Source organism: Eurosta solidaginis, chromosome 2 (genome assembly GCF_040869045.1).
Source record: "Eurosta solidaginis isolate ZX-2024a chromosome 2, ASM4086904v1, whole genome shotgun sequence".
In the NCBI taxonomy this organism is placed as follows: domain Eukaryota; kingdom Metazoa; phylum Arthropoda; class Insecta; order Diptera; family Tephritidae; genus Eurosta; species Eurosta solidaginis.
The window spans coordinates 247436019-247463818 of NC_090320.1; the positions used below are offsets into that span (position 1 = coordinate 247436019).

At 38.8% G+C, this 27800-nt stretch overlaps 1 protein-coding gene across 1 annotated transcript in view; it reads right to left on the reverse strand.

Moving 5' to 3' along the window:
- Gsc (Goosecoid) overlaps positions 1–27800 on the reverse strand; it is a 100390-nt gene that overhangs the window by 66955 nt on the left and 5635 nt on the right. Inside the window, exon 2 of the mRNA XM_067769956.1 lies at positions 14892–15244. Coding sequence (XP_067626057.1) covers positions 14892–15244 — 353 coding nt within the window. The remainder of the gene's footprint in view (positions 1–14891; positions 15245–27800) is intronic.

Below are 27800 nucleotides of genomic sequence, written 5' to 3' on the forward strand. Positions count from 1 at the left end.
CTTTTAAAAATCACACACACCATTAATAATGTTAGTATTTACCTGAAATTTCAGAATCCATCACAATCACTCAATTCAATTGTCTTGAAACTTAAAATATTCACGTTAAAACATGCGATTTCACATAGGTTAAAAAAAAGTCCATAACACGCGTTTCAGAAATAGCTGAATTCCGATTACTTGACAGCTAACGCCAGGTATGCGATGTATGGGAAGGGGGAATTATTCCCCTGTCTATTCTTAAGCTGTGGGAGTGCTTTTTTTTGTAATTGTGGTCACTTTCAGAAATTCAATTATGGCCGCCTAAATGTCTAAAATCTACCTATGTGCGTCGGGTTAGAGCTATTACTTATATAAAAACCTAGCACCCTTTAAGGAGCCGAGTACATTTTGGGAACCGCGTTTTTTCGGATTCGGGTACCGTTCTAGAACCAAATATATTTTCAGAACCGGATATTTTTGCTTATACGGGTATTTTTCAGAACCGAGTACTTTCTCTGATGCGCATACTTTGTTAGAGTGTTGCGTTTCCAGGAATAGGTTGCTTTTTGAGGAATGTGCACTTTTTTGAACACGGTTACTTTTTCGGATCCGGGTACTTTTTCAAAATTGGACACCTTTCCAGAACCGGATACCTTTCCAGAACCGGACACCTTTTTCGAACCGGATATTTTTTTGAACTCGGTATTTTTTTTAAACTTGGTACTTTTAAAGAATCGGGTAATATTTCAAAACTGGGTACTTTTTTGAACCGGAAACACTTTTTCGCCGGGTACTTTTAAGAATTGACATTTTTGTTGGTTTTAATGCTTTTATAGAACCGGGTAGTTTTTTAAATCGGGTAAGTTTTCAGAGCCGAGTACTTTTTAAAACCGGTCCCGTTTTCGAATAAGGCGTTTTGTTAGAAACTGGGACTTCATCAGAATCGGGTAAACTTTTTTAGAATTGGCAATTTCGATGGTTTTAATACGTTGTCTCTTTGCTTAGAAAACTTTTTTTTTTGTTTTTTTGCACAACAAAGCCCATTTTTCTTCCACTTTTAAGTACGCAGAAATTACGGCAGCTCATTTGTTAAGGTCATCAGTTGTACGTTCGCCCAACAGACTGTGATTGGGCTGTTTAAATCTGCTACTAGAATTATCTTTTGCAGCCTTTTCATAAGGTTAAAGTAATCGTAAGATAGAGGACGCCTAATCTAAACCTTTGCTTTGTTTGGAATGGCTTGGAGAGGATCAGCACGATCTTGGCTGAAGGTATAGTAAACGTCGTATAAGCAAGGCAGCGAGCTTAAATTCATACATTATCGGTTCCTTTTCTCAATGTCAAAAGTCGTTTTCAGAACCCATATGGTACCCCAGTTGTCGGTCCCTTGATTTTAGCTGCGACTTACAGAAGTCAGTTCTCTTGTTTATGAAATCAAATGTTCCTTAATTTGAGCGACAACTTTATAAAGATTTTAAAGTTTTATTAGGGTGATTTACTTTTCATTATACCAGCAGCCCGCCCGCTAATCTGTTTACACAATCATTGTCACAACCAGGGGAGGGGATTGGGGGATAGACCCCCTTCGTCGCTCAACTTCTTATTTTACTTCGTAATTTATATTGAAACTACAAATTTTCCTTCTGATTTAGCAAAAAATACAAGAGAAAATCAAAATCTCTGTATAAGTACGTACGTGGGAAGGTAATATTAATGTTTAATTTTGTCATGGAGTATACATTTGCGTCGAAGTCTAGCTCAGTTCGCTTGTTTGCTAATTTTGTAGTTTTTTGTTTAATTTTACTTATTTTTGTATTATTTTACTTCATTTTATTATTGTTTAGTTTATCTTATTTTATTTATTTTTATTTATAAAATTAATTAAAAAAAAAATAAATAAAAACCTAAGTAACTAACACAAAAATAAACAAACTAAAATTATACAAAAATAAGTAAAATTAAACTAAATAATACAAAATTAGCAAACAAGCGAAAGGTGTTAGTTTTTAAAAAACAAAACGAACTGAGATATTCTTCGACGCAATTTGAACTGAAATAGTTTTCCATGGAACCAAAGATATAATCACTTCAACAATTTTCAAATATTTTAAATCAAAAGTGCACGTGATTTTAGCAAAAAAAGATTATTGTACATATGTAAATAAGTACATGCTTGTATATATGTATATCATTGTAAGTATTGCTTATTTATAAAGAAATACACACAGATGGTAAACCTAGTTACTGTGTGTCTTAATTTCTATTTAACTTAAAATAAATTTTTGCTCACCCCCCTCCTCCTCCCCCTTGGAAAAATCCTGGATACGCTACTGTTCACAACCATATCGCTTTGATCTTGAATCAGTAAAATGCATCAATATCAATGTGACATAACCCACCGACTACGACCAATCTATTAAGCAAATGAATTTTAAATATTGCACTTATCGCCTCAAAGTTTTAATGCACACTGCTTTTCACTCCCCCTCCAAACACTTTCGTAAGCTGAAAGGAAATCAACGTGACAAATCTAGCGCCGTAAATGCTTTTGCACTTGGCCTGCGGTCAAATAGCAACACTAAGCGAAGGTATTAAGTTAGCACTTGAGCGATTTCCTTTATCACACCCACTATCAATGAGCCCACACCAACAGCCAGACGTCCACACACGCCAATACATACATACATACGTACATATGTATTTACTATCTATTATAAACTAAAATAAACAATTGCAAGCGTTAAAATGCCTTTTGGCGTCTACTTAAATAGCACCTTAGGTATGTTTAAGTTATCGAGCATATGTAAATATGTTTGTGTGTATGTATATAACCGACATTAATAGGCATACTGATTACTCACACAAATACCTACGTCATCAGCCAAAAATACATACATATAACCATTCTGGCTAATAATCCTAATTACTTGCACTTGTAAATGCACACATACATATGTAAATACATAAAACCTTATAAATGTCCACAAATGTGTTGACAAGCCAACTAAGCTCAAGGAGACCCGTCCCGTCAACGACTTATCATTCAGCGGGTAAAGTTTGATTGAAGTTACTATGATAAAAGCCAAATAAGTGCATAATCAACCCCTTTTGGTAAGCGCAATTGCTTATAAGAACAGTGTAAGGTAAATGCATATGTAATTTTGTCACATTGGGTAACTAAGTACGTGCGTAACATGAACAGTTTTCGAGCCTTACAATCTGTTTATAAATCCTTAGAAATTCAATTCAACTTATTACGTTATTATGTATATCACCCCCGCTTGTGTTGTTAAAAACGTATGTTCCTTGATAGCGCCTCAATTATGCCTCGCTTACACTGGTTTACAAAACTCGCATATTCGGTGATTATTCTACATATATTTCCGTTTACAAAATGGCCCTCAAAACTAGCTCGAAATAGTCGCAAAATTATATAAAGCAAATAAAACTCTCGATAGGTAGTCCCAAACGATCCATAGGTAGTCCCGGAATGATGTAGATATATTATCAAAAAAAAATTTGAAATGGCTAATCTTAAATTTATCGAAAAAATTATACTGCAATCGTTGGAAAATGATCTCGCAGTACTGTTAAAACCAGGGCTGCAAGCCGCCTCGAAAATCGAAACGGTTCGGTTCAGTGGTTCGAACTACTGAGTCAAAACTTGAACCGGTTCGTGACCCGTTCGCGGCTACCTCTGACTGCCGAACCGGTTCGGTTCAAGTGGTTCAAACACTTAATACTATGTTTTGATAGTATACAAAATTTGAAATTCGTCACTTGGGATCTGTGTGCAACCAAACATCGATATGTACCTACTAAGCATACAAATAAAATACAGTTATTGAGATCAAATCCATGCATCAGTTTTCCAGACTTATTAAAAACTTTCAAAAAATGTCTGAGTGTGCATTTTTGTAGCTCATCTAACTGTAGTGTAATACTTTGCAAGTTTCAAGAGGGTGTTCGCGTTTTTTTCCATACATCGCATGAACAAAATTTGTTTTCATATGGAAGATATGCCCAACACCCTCGGGGAAAATTTTTTTTTTAAATTAACGGTAATTCCCATCTACTTGACACTTGCACACTATTACACTACAATTGAATGAGCTTCAAGACTGCACATTCAGAATTTCTAAAAACTGTTAATAAAAAGTTTCGAAAATTGATAAAAATTTGATTAATTTAACTTTAAAATTTTTATAATTATGCATATATATGTGGTTTGTGTTATAGTTCGGACTATGTTATAAATGAAAAATGAAAAAGCTCTTTCATATACAAAGTTGTTATGCACGGGGTTTGAACTCATTTTGTAAATTTGTTTATTTTTTCACAAGCTTTTGACCACAGGCGCAAACAGTAGACGCTGTTACCAGCAAAAGTGACAACTCACGGCGTTGCCATCGAGAAAAAATGTATGCAATTTTGTCTTAGAGTGGTATTGTCAAGCAAAGTGGTGAATTAAATAAGCTAAGTGATTTTTGTTGAAGCTTTATTTTGAACCGAACCGAACCATTTTTTTGGGTGGTTTTGCGTTCGGTTTTTGGAGTTAAGAAAAAAAAATAAAGTTCTGGGTTCGTGGCTTATTTCAAAGTCCCAAAATAGCGGGTGGTTCGGTTCACGAACCGGTTTTCAACCCTGGTTAAAGCGGTCCGAAAAAATCTCAAAATAATCCGATAACAATCTCGAAATGTTCTGAAAACAATGTCGAAATTGAACAAAAAATAGACCTGAAATATTAAAAATAAAGTTCTCAAATAATGTTGAAATAATCTCAAATGGTCCCGAAAACAATTTCAAACTGATAGCAAACACATACCTGAAATAGTCTAGATATGGTCCCTAACAGTCTCATAATGATTCAGATTCAGATACCGATATGATACGGTAATAGCACGGAAATTATCCTAAATAGGTGCCAAATTGATAACGAAAACAAAATCAAAATGATCTTGTAATCCAGAAATTGTCCAAAAGTAATAACAAAATCATTTAAAGAAAGTCGTGAAGTGATCCTGAAAACCATCCTCAAATAATATCGACAATTTCCCGAAAAAAGAAATGGTCCCCAAATTATGGCAACATCATCCCGAAATCATCCTGAAAATAAGGATCCGAAATTATGAGGAGAATGTAGTGAATGGTCACGGAAAAAATTTCGCGATAATCCAAAAAGTAGACCGAATTCATTCCAAAGTCTTCCCCATATGATACCGGAATGATCAAGAGATTGTTCCGTCATTAATTTATAAGAAAAATTATTCCCAAATAGCCAGAAATAGCATCAAAATTATACCCAAAATAGAATGGAAGCGATCCCGAAGTTATGAGAAGATAGTACCAATATGATCTGTTGATAGACTTGAAAAGATCCCGAAAACAAAATCGGAGTGATTCCGAAATTATTCCAAAAAAGTTTTATCCTAAAAAGTCCTTAAATAGCACCAAAATTATCCAAGAATTATTTCAACATGAACTCGAAATTATAATGAAATAGCGTTTAAATGATTCCCAAAGTATGAGGAGATAAGACCAAAATAACCCCGAATAGATACGGAGAAAGTTCTGAAATAAACCGAAAAATAGTTCCGAAATGATATCGAAGTACCGATACAGCCACGAATTAATCAAAAAAAAATCGCATATGTCTGATTTGCTTGGTCCGAAAACTAGACTCTGTTCACATTTCTACGATTTAGCACGCCCCTTTCTTTATGATCTAGAAACCAAATATTAACGGTCTAATTCAAACTCTCAGAGTTTTAGCTTAAACTCAGAAATATAATTTAAAAAATAATTATTTCTAGGAGGAGGAGGCGACACGGCTACCCTTTCTAAAATGGCTTAGACCAAGACCCTTATGACCCCGGTATATATACTCCATACCATTGCTTTAAAGCGAACTGAGGTTTGAGAAGGTCAAAGGCTAGCAAGCCTGGCAATATCGGAAGCAGTGAGCAGCTGGAAGTTAGAAAACTACGAGCACTCAACAATATACGTTGGGATGGCTAGAGGGCAGTTATAGAGTGCCTATGGCAGTTATTGACTATACCGTTCAGAACATAAGGTGTCATGTGAGGAAGGAGTGGGGGAAAGCAAAGACAGTGTTAGAAAAAGATTTGGAACTGGGTTGCGCTGGGTGTCGTCACAAATCACTGCTATATTTCATTGACTACAAAAAATAAAAAATATCGCCTCGACGGTGACTCATATCAAGCAGCTATCAGGAGGAGAAAGAAGAAGAGTCGATATGCTGTATTGTAGCCAATGCGACACAGATTACTGCGCGCACGATGTTTTAAAAGTGGGCAGTGGTTTGGTAATCCCTTGGACTGTAATTCTATCACGAAAAGCTACTCAATTGAAATTCGCCCGCAAAGTGGAAGAACAACTTAAGTATGTGCAGAGGTAAATCCCTTGTTTTTTTCTGGGAATATGAACAGCCTGTTCAGTGAAAAAATAAGCTCGCCGATCCATCAGAGAATACCTGGTAACACAATTCAAAGGAATCAAGCAGCTACTATGCCTAGAAAATGTATTCTCAACACCTCTCGATATGTTTCGAAAATTGCAATCCCCCAAAAATTCGGGTAGCAAAAGATATGTTGATCAGTGTAAACACATAACTATATGCGAAGAACAAAGCTTAGACACATAATACAAATTGAATTGTCAACGGCGGCTCAAGTTTGTTAATTTGTTGACAAATCGTTACATTAATGGATCTATTTAAATGACAACAATACAAAAAAAAAACTACAACAAGCACACTCGCACAAAGCGAACGGCTGAGTGTAGAAATCACAAACCATCATGCCGACCTTTCGAATATTGAACGCAGATTTGTTTTCCAAATCCATTTGTGGGATTTTCTACAAATATTTAACACAACACCAACAAATATGTATATCTATCAATCAACAAGAATAATAACAACAAGAGCGCTTACTTACAAGAGAAAATATAGCACAGAAATCCTAAAAAGACTTTGCATACTTATTTTAAAATTGTATGGTTGTAAAATAAACACATCTGGTTAGGGGTTGTTGAATACACGCAAAAAACCGCAACTCAACACAACTCTGACCTACACTCACTCCCCTCAATTGCCACTCCTAAAACTTAGTGCTGGCAGCAGCAACGCGTTAAGTTATCCCCGCGGGTATAATTTTTGTTACGCTCGTATCAAATTGTTGTAAAGCGTATTGTTGTTGTTGTTGTTGGTTTTTGCTTTTAACGCGCATCTTCTCACACACGAAATTCACTCATCCGCAATGCATTTGCTTGGCAAGCTTGAAATGAAATATATTTCAGTATTTTGAATTTGTTTACTACTACATTAGCATTCACGCCTTTGTGTTTGTGTGTGTGTGCGTGTGCTTGACTATCCTAAGCTCTCTCTATGCCATCCAACAATCGGCAAACGACTTTATTTACATTGCAAATCAAAATGCGATCTCTGTGGGTATTACTGTATAGATACGTTGATTCTAGCAACAACAACAACATCATTATTGTATTAACTGAAATGATAATTGTGATTTTATGTCCGTTTACTTCCTATTTTACATGAATTTTCCGTCAAGGTTTCAGTGTGCATATGTCAATTCATTGGAGTAAACATTAGGGTGGTGCTTAAGTAATCGAATGAAATATTTTTTGCAGGCTAACTCCTGTTAAATACTATGTCAAAGAAACAACATATATGTACATAAGTTTCGGTCCCGCTTGAGAGTACTTTACCTGAAATGTGTAACGAGAAACTAACATTCGAATTTTAATTGCGGACTTTAACGTGTTTTTTTAAGAAATTATAGACGTGACATTTCTGGTGATCATTTTTCGTAGTTCCAGGAAAAACAAATTTTGATGTGATTGGCCTGGAGTAAACGAACAGCCTAATGTATATAAGCAAGGGTGCGTTCACGAATGGCTCTTATTTATCATTTCAATTGTGGTATGGCATTTGCTTTTGTTATTCTTATTATTGTTTTATTTATGTTGTTTTTGTTGTTGTCGGAAGCCTCTCAATTAAAGCGAACAACTAAATAAACAAAGTGATTTTCTCAAATGACTGCACTCAATTGGTTTCGCGCAGAAAAATCAGCAATCCTCTAATTTCCAATTACGTACTTATGCATACACATACAATGAGTATATATGTACATATGTACATACATACATACTTACATAAAGGCTCAAGTAACTATATCTAATATATATTATAAATGGGAAAGTTTGGATGTGAAGATGTTTGGATGTTTGGATGTTTGGATGTTTGGATGTTTGTCCAGACGTTTGTCTTTGTGACTCAATCACGCAAGAACGGCTGGACCGATTTGGATGAAATTTTGCACACATATAGCCAATAATCTAGAAGGATCTACTAGCTATATATTTTTGAAAAGGGGCGTGGTCCCCGCCCCCTAGGAACAGTTATAATTTAATTATTATATTTTTTCGTCTTTGCGACTGAATCACGCCAGAATGGCTACACGGATTTTGATGAAATATGGGACACAGACAGTAATCTACTAGCGAAATTTTTTTCGCACATGGAAAGAGGGGTGGGGGTCCCACGACCTCTTCGAGCAATTACTTTTTAATAATTTTTACACATTATAACTTTACGTATACTGGCATTCACCAATATCACAGACTCAAGGGGTCAAATAAGTCGAGGGCTTACAAAGTAAGCAGTGACACCGTCCGCCCCCTTCCCCCCTTTATCTCCCACTCTGGTGTAAAATCTATAAATTGTTATAACTCAATATAAATTTTCTCCTAAATCAATAGTTTTTGGTATCTGGCACATACAGATCGACATCTAGACAATTTTGGAGGAACGATCAGTGGTCCTCTCCTTTACCCCCGCCATCCGCCCTCCTTCAGTTGTTTTTATTAGCACGCTTTTATTAACTTTACCTGTACGTTTCTATGTAACTTTTCGCTCGCTCCTGCGCCTGCTGCCTTATTAACATGTTTTATAATTAGCTTCACCTCATATGGAGACCCTTCCGGGATCATTTCTGGATGGTTTTCGGGATCGGTCCGGGATCCCGCCGGGGTAATTTCGGGACTTTTTCGGGACTATTTCGGGATAATTTTGGGACCCTTCCGGGATCATTTCTGTATAGTTTTCGGGATCCGTCCGGGATCCCGTCGGGGTTATTTTGGGACATTTTCAGGACTATTCCGTAATCATTTCGGGATTATTTCGCGATCATTTGGGGACCCTTCCGGCATTATTTCTGGATGGTTTTCGGGATCCGTCCGGGATCCCGTCGGGGTACTTTCGGGATCATTTGCGTACCTTCGAGAGATAAATTCTTGATGGTTGCCGGGATCATTACTGGACTTTTTCGGGGTTATTTTGGGTCCGTTTAGGCATCATTTCTGGATGGTCTTCGGGATTCGTCCGGCATCCCGTCGGGGTCATTTCGGGACTTTTTCACGACTAATACGAGATCATTTGGGGACCCTTTCGGCATCATTTCTGGATGGTTTTCGGGATCCATCCGGGATCTCGTCGGGGTAATTTGGGGAGTTTTTCGGGATCATTTAGAGGCTCTTCCGGCATCATTTCTGGATGGTTTTCGGGATCCCGTCGGGGTCATTTCGAGACTTTTTGGCGACTAATACGGGATCATTTGGGAACCCTTTCGGCATCATTTCTGGATGGTTTTCGGGATCCGTCTCGGATCTCGTCGGGGTCATTTGGGGGCTCTTCGGCATCATTTCTGTATGGTTTTCGGGATCTGTCCGGGATCTCGTCGGGGTCATTTGGGGACTTTTCGGGATCATTTGGGGGCTCTTCCGGCATAATTTCTGGATGGTTTTCGGGATCCTTCCGGGATCCCGTCGGGGTCATGTCGGGACTTTTTCGCGACTAATACCGGATCATTTGGGAACCCTTTCGGCATCATTTCTGGATGGTTTTCGGGATCCGTCCGGGATCCCATCGGGGTCATTTCGGCACTTTTTCGCGACTAATACGGGATCATTTGGGAACCCTTTCGGCATGGTTTTCGGTATCCGTCCGGGATCCCAACAGGGTAATATCGGGACTATTAGGGGATCATTTGGGGACCTTTCCGGCATCATTTCTGGATAATTTTCAGGATCCGTCCGGGATGGCGACGAGGTCATTTCGGGACTATTTCGGGATCATTTGGGATACCTACCGGCATCATTTCTGGATGGTTTTTGGGATTCATCCGGCATCCCGTCGGGGTCATTTCGGGACTTTTTCTCGACTAATACGGGATCATTTGCGGGCCCTTTCGGCATCATTTCTAGATAGTTGTCGGGATCCGTTCGGGATCCCGTCAGTGTCTTTTCGGAACTATTAGGAGATCATTTGAGGACCTTTCCGACATCATTTCCGGATAGTTTTCGAGATCCTTTCGGGGTCCCGTCAGAGTCATTTCGGGACTTTTTCGGTATCATTTAAGGATAGCTTTCAGGACTCATCCGGGAAGCCGTCAGGGTAATTTCTGGACTTTTCTGAGACTATTTCGGGATCATTTTGGGACCTTCCCAAGACCATTTCTGGATGGATTTCGGGATCAGTCCGGGATGCCGTCAGGGTCATTTTGGGACTATTAGGTGATCATTTGAGGACCTTTCCGGCATCACTTCTGGATGGTTTTCGGTATCGGTTCAGGATCCCGTCGGAATAATTGCGGGACTTTTGCGGGATCATTTGGGGTCCCTTCCGGCATCATTTCTGGATGGTTTTTGGGATTCATCCGGCATCCCGTCGGGGTCATTTCGGGACTTTTTCTCGACTAATAGGGGATCATTTGCGGGCCCTTTCGGCATCATTTCTGGATAGTTGTCGGGATCCGTTCGGGATCCCGTCAGGGTCTTTTCGGAACTATTAGGAGATCATTTGAGGACTTTTCCGGCATCATTTCTGGATAGTTTTCGGGATCCTTTCGGGGTCCCATCAGGGTCATTTCGGGAATTTTTCGGCATCATTTACGATTGGTTTTCAGGATTCGTCCGGTATCCCGTCAGGGTAATTTCTGGACTTTTCCGAGACTATTTCGGGATCATTTTGGGACCCTCCCAAGATCATTTCTGGATGGATTTCGGGATCTGTCCGGGATGCCGTCAGGGTCATTTTGGGACTATTAGGTGATCATTTGAGGACCTTTCCGTCATCACTTCTGGATGGTTTTCCTTGCGGGACTTTTTTGGGATCATTTGGGGTCCCTCCCAAGATCATTTCTGGATGAATTTCGGGATCTGTCCGGGATCCCGTCAGGGTCATTTCGGGACTTCTTCGGGACTATATCGGGATCGTTTCTGGATGGTTTACGGGATCCGTCCAGGGCCCCTTAAGGGTAATTTCGGGCCTATTAGGTGATCATTTGAGGACCTTTCCGGCATCACTTCTGGATGATTTTCGGTATCCGTTCGGGATCCCGTCGGAATCAATGCGGGACTTTGTCGGAATCATTTGGGATCCCTTCCGGCATTATTTCTGGATGGTTTTCAGGATTTGTCCGGGATCCCGTCGGGGTTATTTCGGGGCTAATATGGGATCATTTGGGATCCTCTAGGGGTCGTTTCGTGACTTTTTATGTATTATTTCGGGATCATTTGGGGACCCTTCCGGCATAATTTCTTGATGGTTTGCCGGGTGCATCAGGGTGATTTCGGGACCATTTTGGGATCATTTGGGGACCCTTCCGAGATCATTTCTGGATCCGTCCGGGATGCCGTAGGAGCCATTTCGGAATTTTTTGTTACTTTTCCGGGATAGTTTTTGGACCCTTCCGGGATCATTTCTGGATCTGTGCGGGATCCCATTTGGGTCATTTCCGGACTATTTCGGGATCATTTTGGGACCCTTCCTTCCGGGTTCATTTCTGTATGGTTTTCGCGATCCGTCGTGGATCCCCTCGGAGCCATTTCGGAACTTTTTCTGGAGTATGTCGGGATAATTTAGGGACCCTTCTTGGATATTTTCTGCATAGCTTTTGCGATCCGCCCGGGAGCCAGTCATGGTCATTTCGGAACCTTTTCGGGATCATTTTGGAACACCTTCAGGGATCATTTCTGTGTGGTTCTCTGGATACGTCTAGAATCGTGTCGTTGTGATTTCTGGTTTTTTTGGGACTATTCCGGGAACTTTTGGAGACCCTTTCGGGCCATTTCTGGATGGTTTTCGGGATCCGTCCGCGATAACGTGGGGGTCATTTCGTAGGTTTTTCTGGATAATTTCGGGATCATTTGGGATCCTATCAGGTTATCAGCTCATTTAGTTCTTTTTTTTTACTCAATTACAAAAATAAAATGCATTAGACAGAAAACAAAATTTTAAACAGATAACTTGATAAGCAGGCTAACGCGAATAGCCCATATATTTAAATTTCTCCTTGCGGACGGGGCCGCGGGTAAAGGCTAGTACATACATAAATAAATTAATATTTGAAATGCATTTATGTAAATATCTGTATCACTTTCGCATTATCCTCTAATATGTCGTCCACGCGGCACCTAATTGACTCTCGCAATAATTCAATAATTGGTTCGCGAATTACCGCATCTATTACTAATTCGTTCATAGCGCAATTATAAATTTTAGCGTAATTCCCTACATAATCCACAGTAAATTAAATTTGAATGAGCTGAGTGTTTCATAATCATAGAGTTACACATAGTTCGGCATTCATGTAACTGGTGAGTAAATTACAAATTGTGTCATAACCGCATCATATAATACGGTTTCTATATGATACATAATCCCTGCTAAAAGTAATTCGACTGTGGTTCTTGTACCGTCATTCTTCGCATACTTTAGGGTGAATTACATTGAATTCAAGTGAATCGCTTTCAAAATTTCTTATGGAATTTGACGTGTTTGGCTACGTAATTGAAGGCCTGACGGGAAAGTATCATCTGAACAGAAAGAAGTTGTTGCACACTTATGTCTTCGCGTTTCGTAAAACATTCACTCCCGAAAGTATTTAACTACGTGGGTCGCCAATTACCTTATCTGCACGCCGCATTCGTAATTCGTTCATAGAACAGTGATAGTTTTGGCTCAATTCCCTATATAGTTCACATTTCATAATTAAAGAACTAGACGCAGTTGGGCGCACATGTAATTGGAGAGCAAATTACAAGTTGTGTCATATGGACATTATATAATAAGATTCCCCAACGGCACGTAATTCGTGCTCCAGGTAGTTCAATACGTTATTGTTGTATGATCTTGTTCCGGTATCGTGATTCATGACATATTTAGGAGTGAACTACTTTAGATTTAGATGAATCGTTATCAAAATTGCCTATTGACGTATTTGGGTACTTGGAGGCTTAAAGACGAATTCGATTAGGAATATGATGTGAAGATCACGTAAAAGAAACAAAAAAATAGTTACATATATTAAGGAAGTATATATCTGTCTTCATGTTTCGTAAAAACGTAGGTTCTTTAGAAAATGGTCAGACAATATGTGTTTTAATACGATTTTTTCTTTCAAGGACGCATTTAAAACATTACTGGATACAAATTACAAAACCGGTAAAAAGGCAGCAATCCTCTCCCATAGCCAGCTCGCTTTTCGAGCTCTATAATATTTTGACGAATATTAGCATCACTAATTGATCTCACCTTCAACCTTCGGGATTATTAAATATAGGCACAACAACATTAAAGCAAGCTACATAAACACATTAATCATCATTTACCCATATATATACAAGGCAACAGAAAGATACTCACCATCAGCCGAATTGGTGCTCACATATACACACGCATATGCCTATGCGAGAGGCTATAAACTACAAATACATGTACATATATGGCTGGTAACCAAGGATGAAGTTCGCGAAGTTACTAGACCTTGGGAGAAATCGGTGGACGAGGCAACAGAGAGTATAAAAGCAGCACAAGCTGAGTAGTCAGTAATCAGTTTTGATTTAAACACGCTATTGGTTGTGCAGTATAATTGTTAAGTACTACCCTTGAAGTAATCTACATAAAGACCAGTTTGCAATACTAAATATTGGAGTGACTTATTCAACAGTTTAGCGATTCGAACGTTACCAGAAGGTTTCAAATAAGCGGAATTTCCCTGCATTCGTTACAATATATAGCCTTGTTGGACATTGAAGCTAGTGGGTCATGAATAAGACGAGTCGCCATAGTATTTCTTTAAATTGGGTGTCGCAGTATCGTAACATACAGAGCAAAGGGATCACTGACGAGTTAGAATGTAGCGAAGAAGTTTCTTCACCCCTGAAACCTATCAAACGCTACTTCACTCAGTACTGGCTTGGCGAGGCGATGAATAGAAGGGATATGAAGAAATGAAATGAAGAAACATCTCCGGAGTATAAAGGGGCATCTCCACAGGCAATTGGAAGAGATCAGGCACACAATAATTCAGCAGTTTGAGCTGTTTGAGATGAATATAAAGAGGCTTTCAGCGTCATCGAGAAAATCGGCCGGCCTTCGGGAAAACAATTTTCAAAAATTTACTGCGAAATCGGAGAGACCTAAAATGTACTTTCTTAGACTTAAATTGATTGGGCCACAAAACTCCATACTCGAAAAATTCAGAGAAATGCAAATAAAAAGTTCTAAATTTTCGTCAATTTTTTAGAATTTTGGAACTTTTCCGCAAACGGTTTTGAGCTTGGTTGCATAATTTAATTTATAACATTCATTGAAGGGTTTCCTTAAAATATTGAAAATAAGGAAGAAGAATTAAATTGACACAATTTTTTTAAAATTTTCACTGCAGTTTTCTGTTCGCTGCTGTAATTTAAGAGTATTAACTATTAATGAGAAGTTCAGTGTGGGTTGTGTTGTATTACAACTCCAATATGAACGCACCCTTAGAAACACTTGAATATTATTATAATAAGAAAAAGTAACTCACCTCCACTCTCTCCTCTTTAAGATCCACTTTCAAAGCCAATTGTTCTCTTAACACCACATCCGGATAGTGAGTCTTATCGAAAGTCGCCTCCAATTGTTCCAATTGTTCTTCGGTGAAAATTGTACGATGACGACGCTTTCGTTTTGGCGGTGGACCATGACCCAAATGATGCGCCACATGATGATGCGGAAGATGTGGATGATGTAAATGATGCGCATGATGTGGATGTGTATGTGCAGCTAAAGCCGCCGCCGCAGCACCATGACCACTTACATGCGCTTGCATTTGCGCCGCAGCAACATGAGCCACCGCAGCGGCATGCATATAATTTGGATAAAAGTTTGGATACGCAACTGTGGGAGAGAGAAAAAAAGAAAAAAAAAAAAATAAACCCTTTAGAATTTTGTGCTGGTAGAGCGTAATGTAATGCAAAAACTTTTGGTGCACAGCACAAAAAAAACAAGTAAGGACGGGACTGTCTTCGGCTGTGCCGAAAACTTCATACCTTTCATGAGTGGATCTGAACAATAACCTTATCCCGTTCGTAATCAGCAAATAATCGGATGTATGAGATAAGAAATATATAGTGAACAAATGTACATACCTAAACGATTTTTAAGATAAATATAAAATAAAAAATGGCAAAAAAACCCCTTATCTGAACGATCGGTTGTATGGGATATATATTATATATAGCTCCGATCGAAATGATTTTTAAAGGAAATGTTCTATAATATATTAGAATATATATCACCAAGTTTCACATTTTTATATTGGAAACTAAAGGAGAAATTGCCAAAAATCTTTCTATCTGAACGATCGGTTGCATGGGATATATACTATATATAGCTCCGATCAAAGTTATTTTTTCAGAAAATCTTCTATGACATATTAAAATATATATCACCGAGTTTCAAGTTTATACTTTCTTAATTGCGGCAGGAATGACCAAAATCGTCTTATCTGAACGATCGGTTGTATGGGAGATATATGTTATAGTGGTCCAATTCTACCCGATCCGACAAATGCCTAATATAATACAAAAATACATCCTTGTGCCAAATTTCACTGAGATATCTCAAAATTTGAGAGACTAGTTTGCGTTCCAACAGACAGACGGACGGACGGACGGACGGACGGACGGACGGACATGGCTATATCAACTCAGTTCGTCGCCCTGATCAATTCGGTATACTCAATGGAGAGTCTATCTCCATATTTCTCAACGTTACAAACATCGGACCAACGTTAATATACCATTTCATGTTCATGAAAGGTATAATTATGCATAATTAACTCTAGTAACGTGATATTTTTAGGTAAGAGTAGCAAAGTAGAATAAAAAATTAAAAAATGCTCAAAAAAGCAGCGCCATAAGTGCATTTGTATTCTGCTATTTTTTGTCTCGTGCTCATAATATTTTTTGATTTCATTTGCGTATAAAATTAAATTTTATGTTGATATTATAAAGATCAAAATCCATGAAAATATATACTTTTAGCTTTTGAATAATTTAATGGTGCTTAAACTTTAAGCACAGTGACTCAAACGTTTAAACAAGCAATTATCTGCTTTATTTTCTCTGTTTGCTTAATGAACTTTAGCTGTGATCATATGTTTTCATTTCTTCTTTAGCCATTGAGTGCGCTTTTAATTCTCAAATAGTTGGTGAAATATTCTAACGACATTGTTTAAGATTTGTATTCCAAATCTGAGCATTTAAAGTAAAATGAGGTGTCTCAACACGCAGCCCCAAGCCTTCGAAGAGCACATATGCTCAGACCCATAAGGTAGCGGGACTTTTTAGTCAAGTACTTACCCTCCGAACTATCGAAACCTAGAAACTTTTTAATATAAATATAAAGAATAAACTGGCCAATACATGATGACCTCACATAGACTGAATGAGTCCGTATTGTTACCACAAGTTTGCTTAACGATCGAACTGAAAACCCCTATAAAAAACCAGGACCTATATTATAAAATAACTTCGTCCCCTTGTCAAATACTAGAAGCTTTCTAGAACCCATGTCACTTGCTGCTTCTAGATCTGGCAAGCGCAAGGCACGAGCACAAAACGTGCTCGGTTGTTTCCTCCTACAACCTGCACTTCTTACATCTATCTGCTATCACTGAATAAGCCTAATTTAAAGTCATGTGACGCCAGAAGGCAGTGTCCAGTCAGAATACTCGTCATGAGTCTACAGTCCTATCTTTTTCATGATAGGCATAACTTAGTTTGTCTACGGTTGTAAGACCTACACAGGATTTTCGACACTTTGCAGCCTTACGCTTGCGTCCATACCTTTCTCGGTTGGTCGATCATGTGCACCTCTCGCCTTTTCTTAATCTCGTCCAATCTAATTGGGACGTCTACGGAGCAAACTTCAAGGGATCCGCTCTTTCAGCTAATTCATCCTCTTTTCCATTCCCATCTATTCCCATACGGCCTGGTACCTAATATAGATCCCGATTCTTTCCAGGGATTGCTTACACACTAACACACTTCTAGAAGCTGTGCTATGCGCCATCCAGTTGTTCTACTGCTTTGGTTAAGGCTAATACTTCCGCCTGGAAAACGCTTCATTGATCTGGCATGACAGTTTTTTTTACGGATCAGCACAGTATACCGCAGACCCTACTCTTTTTACTACTTTGGAACCATTGCTGTACAAGTTTATGGCCTCGTCTGCCATTGTGTTACCCATGTGCTAACCATGTACCTCTAATTTGGGGAATGAATACTAAATTTTTTTTAGTAACAATTGTTTTATTTTATCGGCCTATTGATAAATGATTCAAGGTTCGATTCGAGCTCAAGGCCAGAACAATAATTTTTTTAATTTTCTAAAACAATAATTATAATTAGAATAAAATTATTGTTCTGGCCTTAAGCTCGAATCGAACCCTGAATAATTTTTTTTAGTGATATGGAGGGTTAGCTCTTGGCGGAGTCGCTTAAAAAATTGCACAAATGTTTGCCCTTTCCCAATCCCTTATATTAGCGTCTGGCTACGCCCATGGAGGTATAGCTATTTCACTTTTCTGACACACATTTCAGACAATATCCCCCGTCTCCTTATGGTCTATAAAATACCTCCCCTTCTCCACTCCCCGTCTTTCAACTTTTCTTTATCTCTCTACATACCTTTTTGCTTCTACCCCTCTTCCACTTCTTCTCCTTTTTCCTTCTCCTTTCTTGTTTCTTTCCTCCTCGCTTTGCATTCTGCCCCTTCCACCTTTTTTTTCAGTCTTAATTTGCCCCGGTTGCTCCTTTCTCCGTCACCCCACCACTTATCCTTTACTCTATCCACTTCCTTCCCGCCTCCACTTCACTGCCTCATCACTTCTTTGCACTCCCAATTCTGCTTCTCCTCTACATCTTGTCTCCATTATACCCTCCTACTGACTTGCCACCTCTTTGCTTTTTTGTCCTCCTCCTCTTTTGCTTCTCTTCCTTCTCCTATTTTTACCACTCCTCTCACATTCCTCACAGCTTTACCACCAAATTGATATTCAGACCAATTCTAAATATTCTCGCGGATTTTTTATTCCCGCGGAAAAATTCCTCCAATTCTGTTCTCCTAGGGAGCACAATAATTGGGGAATAGAAATTTCGAATTTTCGAATCCAGCTGTTTTGTCAATTGAAATTTCGTTGCACATTTCTTATTTTGTTTAAAAAATTGAAAAGTTTAATTATTGTTGCAAATTTGTTGGAAATTAAGAAATAAAATATAAACAATGCACAGTATTTATTGCATTTCATGTGGTATTACTGAAATGAGTAATGAATTAGTGCCACAGGAACATCAACAGCGGAACATAAGAAGAAGACGGCCGCATAACACAAATCTGTCGGAGTTGCCTGCTTCCATTCTGCAAAGCAATTTTCTGGCGGCCAAGTTGAGTTGAATTCGTCCTTCGTCATATGCCAAAATCTATTTAAGCCTTATTAAAAAACCCTTGCGCAATATGTCGATGGCTGCATCAAATATACCAAGAGCTCTTCTGTTGCTTATGATATACTTTTCGACTTAAAATAAAGAATATTGTGGTTGTAGTTGTTGTTGTATTAACAGTGAGAATATTGTGGTAGAATGTAAATACATATTTTAGCACAAATTTGTACAAATAAGTGTTCTTTCTTAAAAGAACCAATTTCCTTTAACTATTTTGATGCATTCCCTTTAATTTAACAAGTGAAAAACTCCTATGAAATGGCAGAGAAATCTCCCTCTCCCTCACATTCATAATACCTACTTTTCTCCCATAACCGGTTTCCGCTTTTTCGAACATTGTTCAGAATACGAGGAAAGGGAGAAGTGAAAAAACTCACAAGGAATTTTTATTTAGAATACGAGACTTGGGAGAAAGGAAAAAACTCGCACGGAATTTTGGTTTAGAATTGGGCTGATTTAATTTTTTCTCCCTTTCCCGTTTCCTGCTTTTTCTTCCCCTCTAACTCACTTTTCTTATATACATAAATATTCTGTTATCCAAGTATTGGGTATCTATTTTATATCTACGGAGATATAATAAATTCAAATTTTCTTTATAAATAGCATAATACAATACAATGCACTTTTCCTAAATTGAATACTACTTTGTTTTTCAGATATTGGCCCGTTATTATTTTAAAGGAAAGCTTAAGAACATAATAATTGTGACACGATACGCAGTGATTTCGAATGTGCAATATTTTAGAACTTCTTTCATTAACAACCTAACTCAAATCAAAATGTATTAAATTTTAGCAGCGATTGGAAGTTATTCGAAACATTTTTGAGAGGGAGCATTCTTATGTCGGTATTTATTCGAAAATCGGATTTTATCTAGACTGTATCTTCTTGGAACTGTGCATACCCGTGATATGGCCAGACGGAGATAATAAACAGTCAGGACTACCTTCTTGGCCGGAGCGTCTTCGCCCATTCGCGTAACATAACCTAACCAGCGAAGCCTCATGACTAATGAATTAATGGCATTATGTCTGGATTGGATATTTCAAGATTTCGTTATGCACCCTTACAGCTAATTAATCGTGCTATTAATCCGTAAAGAGATTGGTCTCGGATTGATCTCTTTTGTCTACATTTGGGCATAGTTGATCCCCTTTAGTCCATTTCGGGTACAGTTGGGATTAGTCAGTTTGAAATCTATGTAGCCCATTTTAAAATAAATATAAAAAAACGGCAATGAAATTAGTAAAATAAAAAAGTGTACAAGTGACTGAATCGAGTTATTTAAGAAAAAGCGGAGCCCGACACCAAACCTAAATTACTAGGACTTAACGACTACGCCGGAGTCAGGGTTAAATCTTCGGATAATATTTTGTATTCCTTTTTGAAAAGCGGGCGAACAAATTACATCGAACAGATTTGGTAAACCCTTCGATTGTATTTCTGCCATGAAAAGTTTCTCAGCAAAAAAGTCATCTGCCTTAGCAGATGCGTTCAAAGTCGGCCGAAAACGTTTAGGATGACCAACCAATGTGTACAATTAAAAACAGCACACCACTATTGGAAGATCTCCCCGGATATATACCGCGAAAAAACATTATTATTATTATTTTGGAACGATATAAAGGATCGTACTCAACAGTCAACTTGGCTACTTGTAGTTTAACATATGTATATATTTCATGTTCTTGTAAATATGTACATAACTGTAGGGATGGACTAATTTTTCCTTTGAGGAGAATCAAGTATTTTTGTTTTACTAAAGATCCTTTAATTAAATAAAAATAAACATGACCCTCTACTACTACCAACACAGCGTACTTTATTTTTATACAAAACTTAGCAGGACTTACAGTTACTTATTGAACCGAAAGGGGCTAGTAGTAATTACGCCGTAGCAAGAATAAAGGAATGGCTGACCAATACGGGACTAGAGTTGGCTAGCCAAAAGACGGAAGTGGTATTAGTAAGCTTCAAACGGTCGGCGAACGAGTTAGTCTTAACTGTCGGGGATCGTCAAATCACCTCAAAGGATTCCCTAAAATAATTAGGAGTGCACATTGACTCTAAGTTAACTTTCAAAGAGCACTTCAGAGCGGTGAGGGAGAAAATTACAAAAGTTAATGGATCACTTATGCGAATAATGCCTAACATTAGTGGTCCGAGCGAAGCTACACGTCAGCTATTGTCCACAGTAACCAGCTCAATAATACTATACGCATCACCAGTGTGGTATGGATCTAAACAGACCCATCAAAAATATATATTAGCAGCGTACCGACTTGCTTCTTTAAGAATAGCAAGTGCTTATCGGACGGTGTCCGACGACGCGATCCTGGTTCTAACCCGGAAAATCCCAGTGCACTTACTGGCAAGCGAAATGGCCGATCTGTATAACACTAATATCGAGCGACCATCTGAAGAAGACAAGAAAAGAGCAAGGACACAAACAATAGCTAAGTGGCAAGAACGGTGGGAGGCCTCGAGTAAACGTGCGTTGGACTTTCACACTAGTTTGGAACGTAGCTCAATGGAAACTACCATCTCACGCAGATAATGAGTGGACATGGCGGTTTCAAAGAATATTTATGGAAGCGTAGGATAGAGGAAGATCCTCATTGCCCAATGTGTACCACGGAGTTAGAAAACGTAGAACACGTCATGTTCCACTGCCCCCGTTTCCACGAAGAAAGACTCACCTTGCATGGAGTCTTTGGGGAGGAACCTACCACGAGAAATTTAATATCACATATGTGCAACAGGAAAGAGTGCTGGACTGCAGTGAGCAAAATGGCATTTATAGTAATGACACGCCTGATGGATGCTGAGAGGGAGCGCAGAGAAATGCGCATGCGAAGCAGTGGCGATTAAATGGACACTCAGAGCAAATAGCGGGAACCTGGACGCACGGACAACAGTAGCTCTTAAAAAATGAGAAATATGGAACGCCACCCTGAAGTAATGCGAAAGTGGTGCCGGGGTGGGCGTCGGTTCCAGAACGGGGCTGTTTTTTAGTCTACGGACACACGGTTGCTGCGACGGCAGCAATTATGGTGCATTAGGCATTTTTCAGCCTCCCCGCAAAAAAACAAAAAAAAAAAAACCTTCATATGTTCCCATATGGGTACTAAGAGGATTGGTCCTATCGATCCATTTCGGGTATATGTGGGTACAATTAGTCATAGGACATACTCAAACAAAAGGGAACAGTTCAACTCACCCAAAAAGATCAAAACTGGCATTGGTTGTCGCATACTTCTTTGCGACTCATCCCGGATTCAACCTACACTAATTGCATTTTTTACAGGGTAAATTATGTAACGAAAAATTTGCTGCGTCACGATTTAATATGGGAGTCACTGTATATTTTTCTTATTCGTGCATACATAAGCACTAGGGATGTTACAGAAGTAAGATTACTGAAACCGGAATCGAAGTAAAAATTGGAACGCACAGTCCACGAAGAGTAAAAGGAACAAACACATTAACATTTAAGTTTATGTAGGATATAGAATAAAAATATGCAAATAAAATAATGATATTTTTGTACGGTGGAAAAAAGTCGAATATTTCGAAGGTTACGATTGAAGCTCGGTAACAGCTTTGATATATATAAACATTCTTATGTATTTAACTATAATGTGCCTATTTACATATATTTAATATGCTAAGTAAAATTCCACTTCATTTACGCTTGAAAAATCATAAATCCTTGACGGGATAATTTTAAAACCTGCCTTCTGGCTTGCATACAATAAATATGAAAATCACCTTAGCGCTTCAGCGCTGCACTTTCACAGAATGAGTACAAAAAATGCCTCAGTACCGGCATACCTTTGCCGGAGCAATGAGTAATTTTTTTGCCATTAGCACAATCATCACTTAATTCACCACCCATAATCTTTGGCGACCCAACTCACACATTTCACCCACGATAAGCACTGCTACAACAACAACAACAACCCACGATAAGCGATAAAAAAAATTCATCTTTTACAGTTCATTGCGTATTTACGCATAATTCATTCATTCTATAAATTCTTCTACCAAATCGTAGACAAAGTAGATAAGTAATATAAAGAGGAAAAAAAACATTTATATAATAACAAAGGTACGCAAATTCGTTTACAAGTGTTGCGCGCATAAAAAATAAAACATATTTCTATTAACCAGAGAAAATGCATACATTCTTCTTTCTATAAGCTCAAAATTCCTTCAAGCTGTTCAAAACCAATGAAGCCGCAATAAAGCTTACGCATCAAGTTCATCTGAGCGGCAGTCACACAGCATCACCGTCAACGTCACAGTCATATTCACTTACACCTTTCATCTGTGCTTAGAACTCAATAGCAAATGTTGTGATTAGAGAACTGTGGGGGGTTGATTGAGTTGATTTGTGACTTAGCGCTTTATGTGTAAGGTCTTAAGCGTGTTACTTATAAAAAATTTTTAGCGAGTCGCAGCTACTCAACCACACTCACACACAAACACAGGGACATTTTCAATTGAATATTACAGTTGTTAATGGGTATAGAGATTTAGCAGCCGTTCTTACACCTAAAGCTTTTTATCTGTCTAGTTTTTTAGCATTCCATGTTTCTTTTTTTTTCATATTATTTGAAAGTAATACGAGTGCAGTTAGATTAATCAGTAACTTTTGTAATATGCCGGGTGTTCAATAAAGCTGGTTGTCAAAGTGTGTGTCCTCTTCGTTGATGTAAAAGGAAGAAAAGAGGTAAAGAGATAGGGGCGGGAGCTAGCACGCGGCAGAGAGCATAGGTTTAGTGGAGCAAGACAGAAACAGAGCGACCAAGAGGTAAAGGAAAAAGAAGATGTACTAGAGCAGGAACATGACAGGTGCTGATTTGGGTAGTAAGCCTAGTTATTGATGAAGGAGAAGGAGGGAAGATGGAACTGGGAAGTGAGGAAGGCTTGTTCCGACAAAGCAACGAGAGTGGTAGCAGAGAAGGGGAAGAGAGGTACAAAGCTTCAGTTAAAAAAGGGGAAAGGAGAAGAACTTGCAGGAAGAAGAGTAGGAGAGTATTAATCAGGAGCTCTAAAAAACTTAAATGGATTTCTCAAAAGAATAGTGAGTTCCTGCAAAATTGCTACGGAATTAGTATTAGGGTAGGCAAGATGGAATTTATTTCATTTTTTCCTTTGGTATAGTCCGTATGGTAAGATTTTCTAGCCCACACAAAAAAAAACTCACCTTAAATAACAAAGCGGGTTAGAGGACTTAGAATATACCCGCATCAGGTGTGCCTGTAGTAAGAGGCGATTTAATTACCCAATTGACTTGAGGGCAAAACTATCAAGGGGATGCCAGCGCAACTTATAGCTTCTGCAACCGAATTGTTAACCACACCCACCTACGGCGAGTCATATTTCTTTAGCAGCCTCATGCCACTAGGAAGTGGGGGACGGTATGGCCTAGAAGGTTCAATGTGGCTATATTAAATTGTTCCCGAGATATTCGGGCTTAAACGTACCAGATCTACATCCGGCAAGTGATCATCAACATCAAATAACACTCGCCAAAACCTTAGAGGAGTTTCTTTATCGCTACGACAACAACAACCACAGGCCCTGAAATAAGTTGAATTATCAACCAAAACCAACATCACTAGAGAACGATGCCCAAGGCTACCGACTGACACAGGTCTTTAACTTATTTATCAACTTCTAAGTAGAACAGAGTATGGTATGGAGTATTAAAAAGTAACGCCTACCTAGGTTTCTATATTACCTTATAGGTGTAATGAGTAACTAGTTAACGCTTGTGGTCCTAACCTATCCACTATCTAAGCCTACAATGCAAGCCTCGGCTCATACATGAAAGAAGATGATACATTTGCTACACCGAAAGTATTACGCTAATAACATCAGCAAACTGGATTTGTTGTTTCTAAATTAATAGACATTCGGTAACATTAATCGCATTTTCGTTAATTCAGCCGAGTTTTTCGTTAAGACAACAAATTTGCTTAGTCCTTTCAACAGATGTGAAACTGTCTATCCCAAGTTAACAATATTTGGTAAAAACTACAGATTCTCGACCAATCTAACGGATTTTTCTGTTAAAAGAAATAACTTCGCTGGTTCTTTTAACATCGAGCAACCGCCAATATTATGCAAATTGTTCTGCTAATTTTTATGACAAACTTCCGTTCAAGGTGCTGACTTCTTTATTCTTATGACCACGGCACCACAGAAATATCTGTCATATCAACACCCAACTGTTATTTAAATCTTGACAAAAATCTGTTATTATAACACCTTTCATTGATATCGTAACGAATTTACTTGCAATTTCGCTTATTTCAAATCTTCTACTAAGGTTCGAATCACTAAACTGTTGAATAAATAACTCCAATATTGAATACTGGAAAAATGGCCTTTATTAAAGTACTTCACAATAACTAATACTGCTATTTCTCGCCAGATAGCGTCTTAATCAAAACTGCTTATTGCGCCTCTGCCGTTGTTGTCTTTCATACTCTCTGATTTCCTCATTCGCATCTTCTAGGCGCTTCCATTTCCAGAATCTACTAGTTGGCCATCAGCTATCAAAATTCTGAGCTGTAACTACAGATGCACGATTTTATAGCTTCTCTCATTGCATACTTTCGGGAGTATCTCAGATATATGCATGTGGTTGTGCGTTGTTTCTCCGCTGCGTGTACATACATATGTGTAGATATAATGATTGATTCGTTTATGTAGATACATAATGATTGATTTATGGATGTGCATACAATCACTGCTTAGCATCGGCTTAGAGATGGCAGTACCCCTTAGTGTTGCTAATATTCGTAACAATATTCTTAAGATGACTGTAAAAATTGTTCAGTTAACAGAGCTATGGCTGACGTATGATGAACTTTTTTTGGTTAATTTGATTGTTGAAACAACTCGTTTGAGGTTGATATAAAAGTCATGTGTAATGAATAAATGTTTACAGAAATCTCGGTTGAATTTACCAGTTATGCGGCTAATTTTGTCAGCACTTTACTTTTAGTGTAGGATTTAAAAACTCTTTTTCTGCTAAAATGAAAATTGTTCGTGGTATTCGGGTATGCGGTATTTGAAGAGCCTTACTTCATTTGACTGCGGCTTATTTATTCATTTCTCCATAGGGCCAAAGAGAGATACCCCAGAGCGCAGTCCCAGCAGGTGCAACTGAAACGCCTCACAATGAATGCATTTGTAATGAGCGGAAATTTTTCAAACAATTGCATTAAAAATCTCCTGGTCCCGAATCTATTATCCCGATATTTAAATACGTTACAAAATGTTTGTGGTTCCCGTTGTTTTATTATACAGAGATTGACGACCCTGAGCTATTTTATATTCGAGCCTTCTGTCGATAACGTGCAGATAAATTTGGTTTAAAGATTTCATATCACTAGAGCTGGAGAGTTGTCGAAGCCTGTCTTTCTTTCCCAGTTCTTCGCATTTCTTGCAAGGAAGAGATGTGATCCGTTCTCGAGCACATCAACCAGCAACGACGCCGTTTTTGTTAAGATTTTCGGCGTTTCAGAAAATGTTTTAATTAAGATATTGTGGCGAATATTAGCATCACTAAGCTGTTAACAAGGCTGTGGGCGCTGATGGATTGCCTGCGGAGCTATTCAAGTACGGCGGCGAGGAGTTGGTAAGGCGCATGCAGCAGCTTCTTCACAAAATATGGGAGGACGTGTGCATGCCCGACGATTGGAATCTAAGTGTTCTTTGCCAAGTCCACAAGAAGGGGGATACTGCAAAATGCACCAACTATTGTGGAATCAGTCTTTTTAATATCGAATATAAGGTCCTTTCAAGTTTATTGTGCGAAAGATTGAAGCCCACCGTAAACCGGTTGATTGGACCTTATCAGTGCGGCTTCAGACCTGGTAAATCTACCATCGACCAGATTTTCACAATGCGCCAAATCTTGGAAAAAACCCGCGAAAAGAGAATCGACACACATCACCTCTTCGTTGATTTTAAAGCCGCCTTCGACAGCACGAAAAGGAGCTGCCTATATGCCGCTTTGACTGAATTTGATTTCCCCGCAAAACTTATACGGCTGTGCAAAATGGCGTTGAGCAACACCATCAGCTCAGTCAGAACTGGGAAGGACCTCTCCGAGCCGTTCGAAACTAAACGAGGTTTCAGACAGGGTGACCCCCTATCGTGCGATTTCTTTAATTTGATGCTGGAGAAAGGTATACTAGCTGCTGAACATAACCGCACTGGAACAATATTCTATAAAAGCTTGCAATTACTGGCATATGCTGATGACATTGCTATCATCAGCCTAAACACCCGCGCTGTTACTCCAAACTGGAAAAAGAAGCGGTAAAGGTGGTTTGATGGTGAATGAGCACAAAACGAAGTACCTGCTGTCATCGAGCAAAGAGTCAGCGCATATGCGCCTTGGCAACCACGCTACTGTTGGCAGCCATAATTTCGAAATAGTAAAAGACTTCTTTTATTTGGGAACCAGCATCAACACTAGCAACAACATCAGCACTGAAATGCAGCGAAGAATCAATCTTGCCAATAAATGCTACTTCGGACTAAGTAGGCAATTGAAAAGTAAATTCCTTTCTCGGCGAACGAAAATCATACTCTACAAGTCACTTATCGTACCCGTCCTGCTATATGGGGCAGAAGCATGGACCATGACAACAGCAGATGAAGCGGCTTTGGGAGTGTTCGAGAGAAAAGTTCTTGAAAGATTTATGGACCTCTACGCGTTGGCGATGGCGAGTACCGAAGAAAATTTAATGATGAGCTGTACGAGCTATACGCAGACATCCACATAGTCCAGCGAATTAAAACGCAGCGGCTGCGCTGGCTAGGCCATGTTATGTGAATGAAAGACGATGCTTCGGCCAAGAAAGTGTTTCTACCGTAACCCGCCTATGGAAGCAGAGGTAGAGGGCGGCCACCACTCCGTT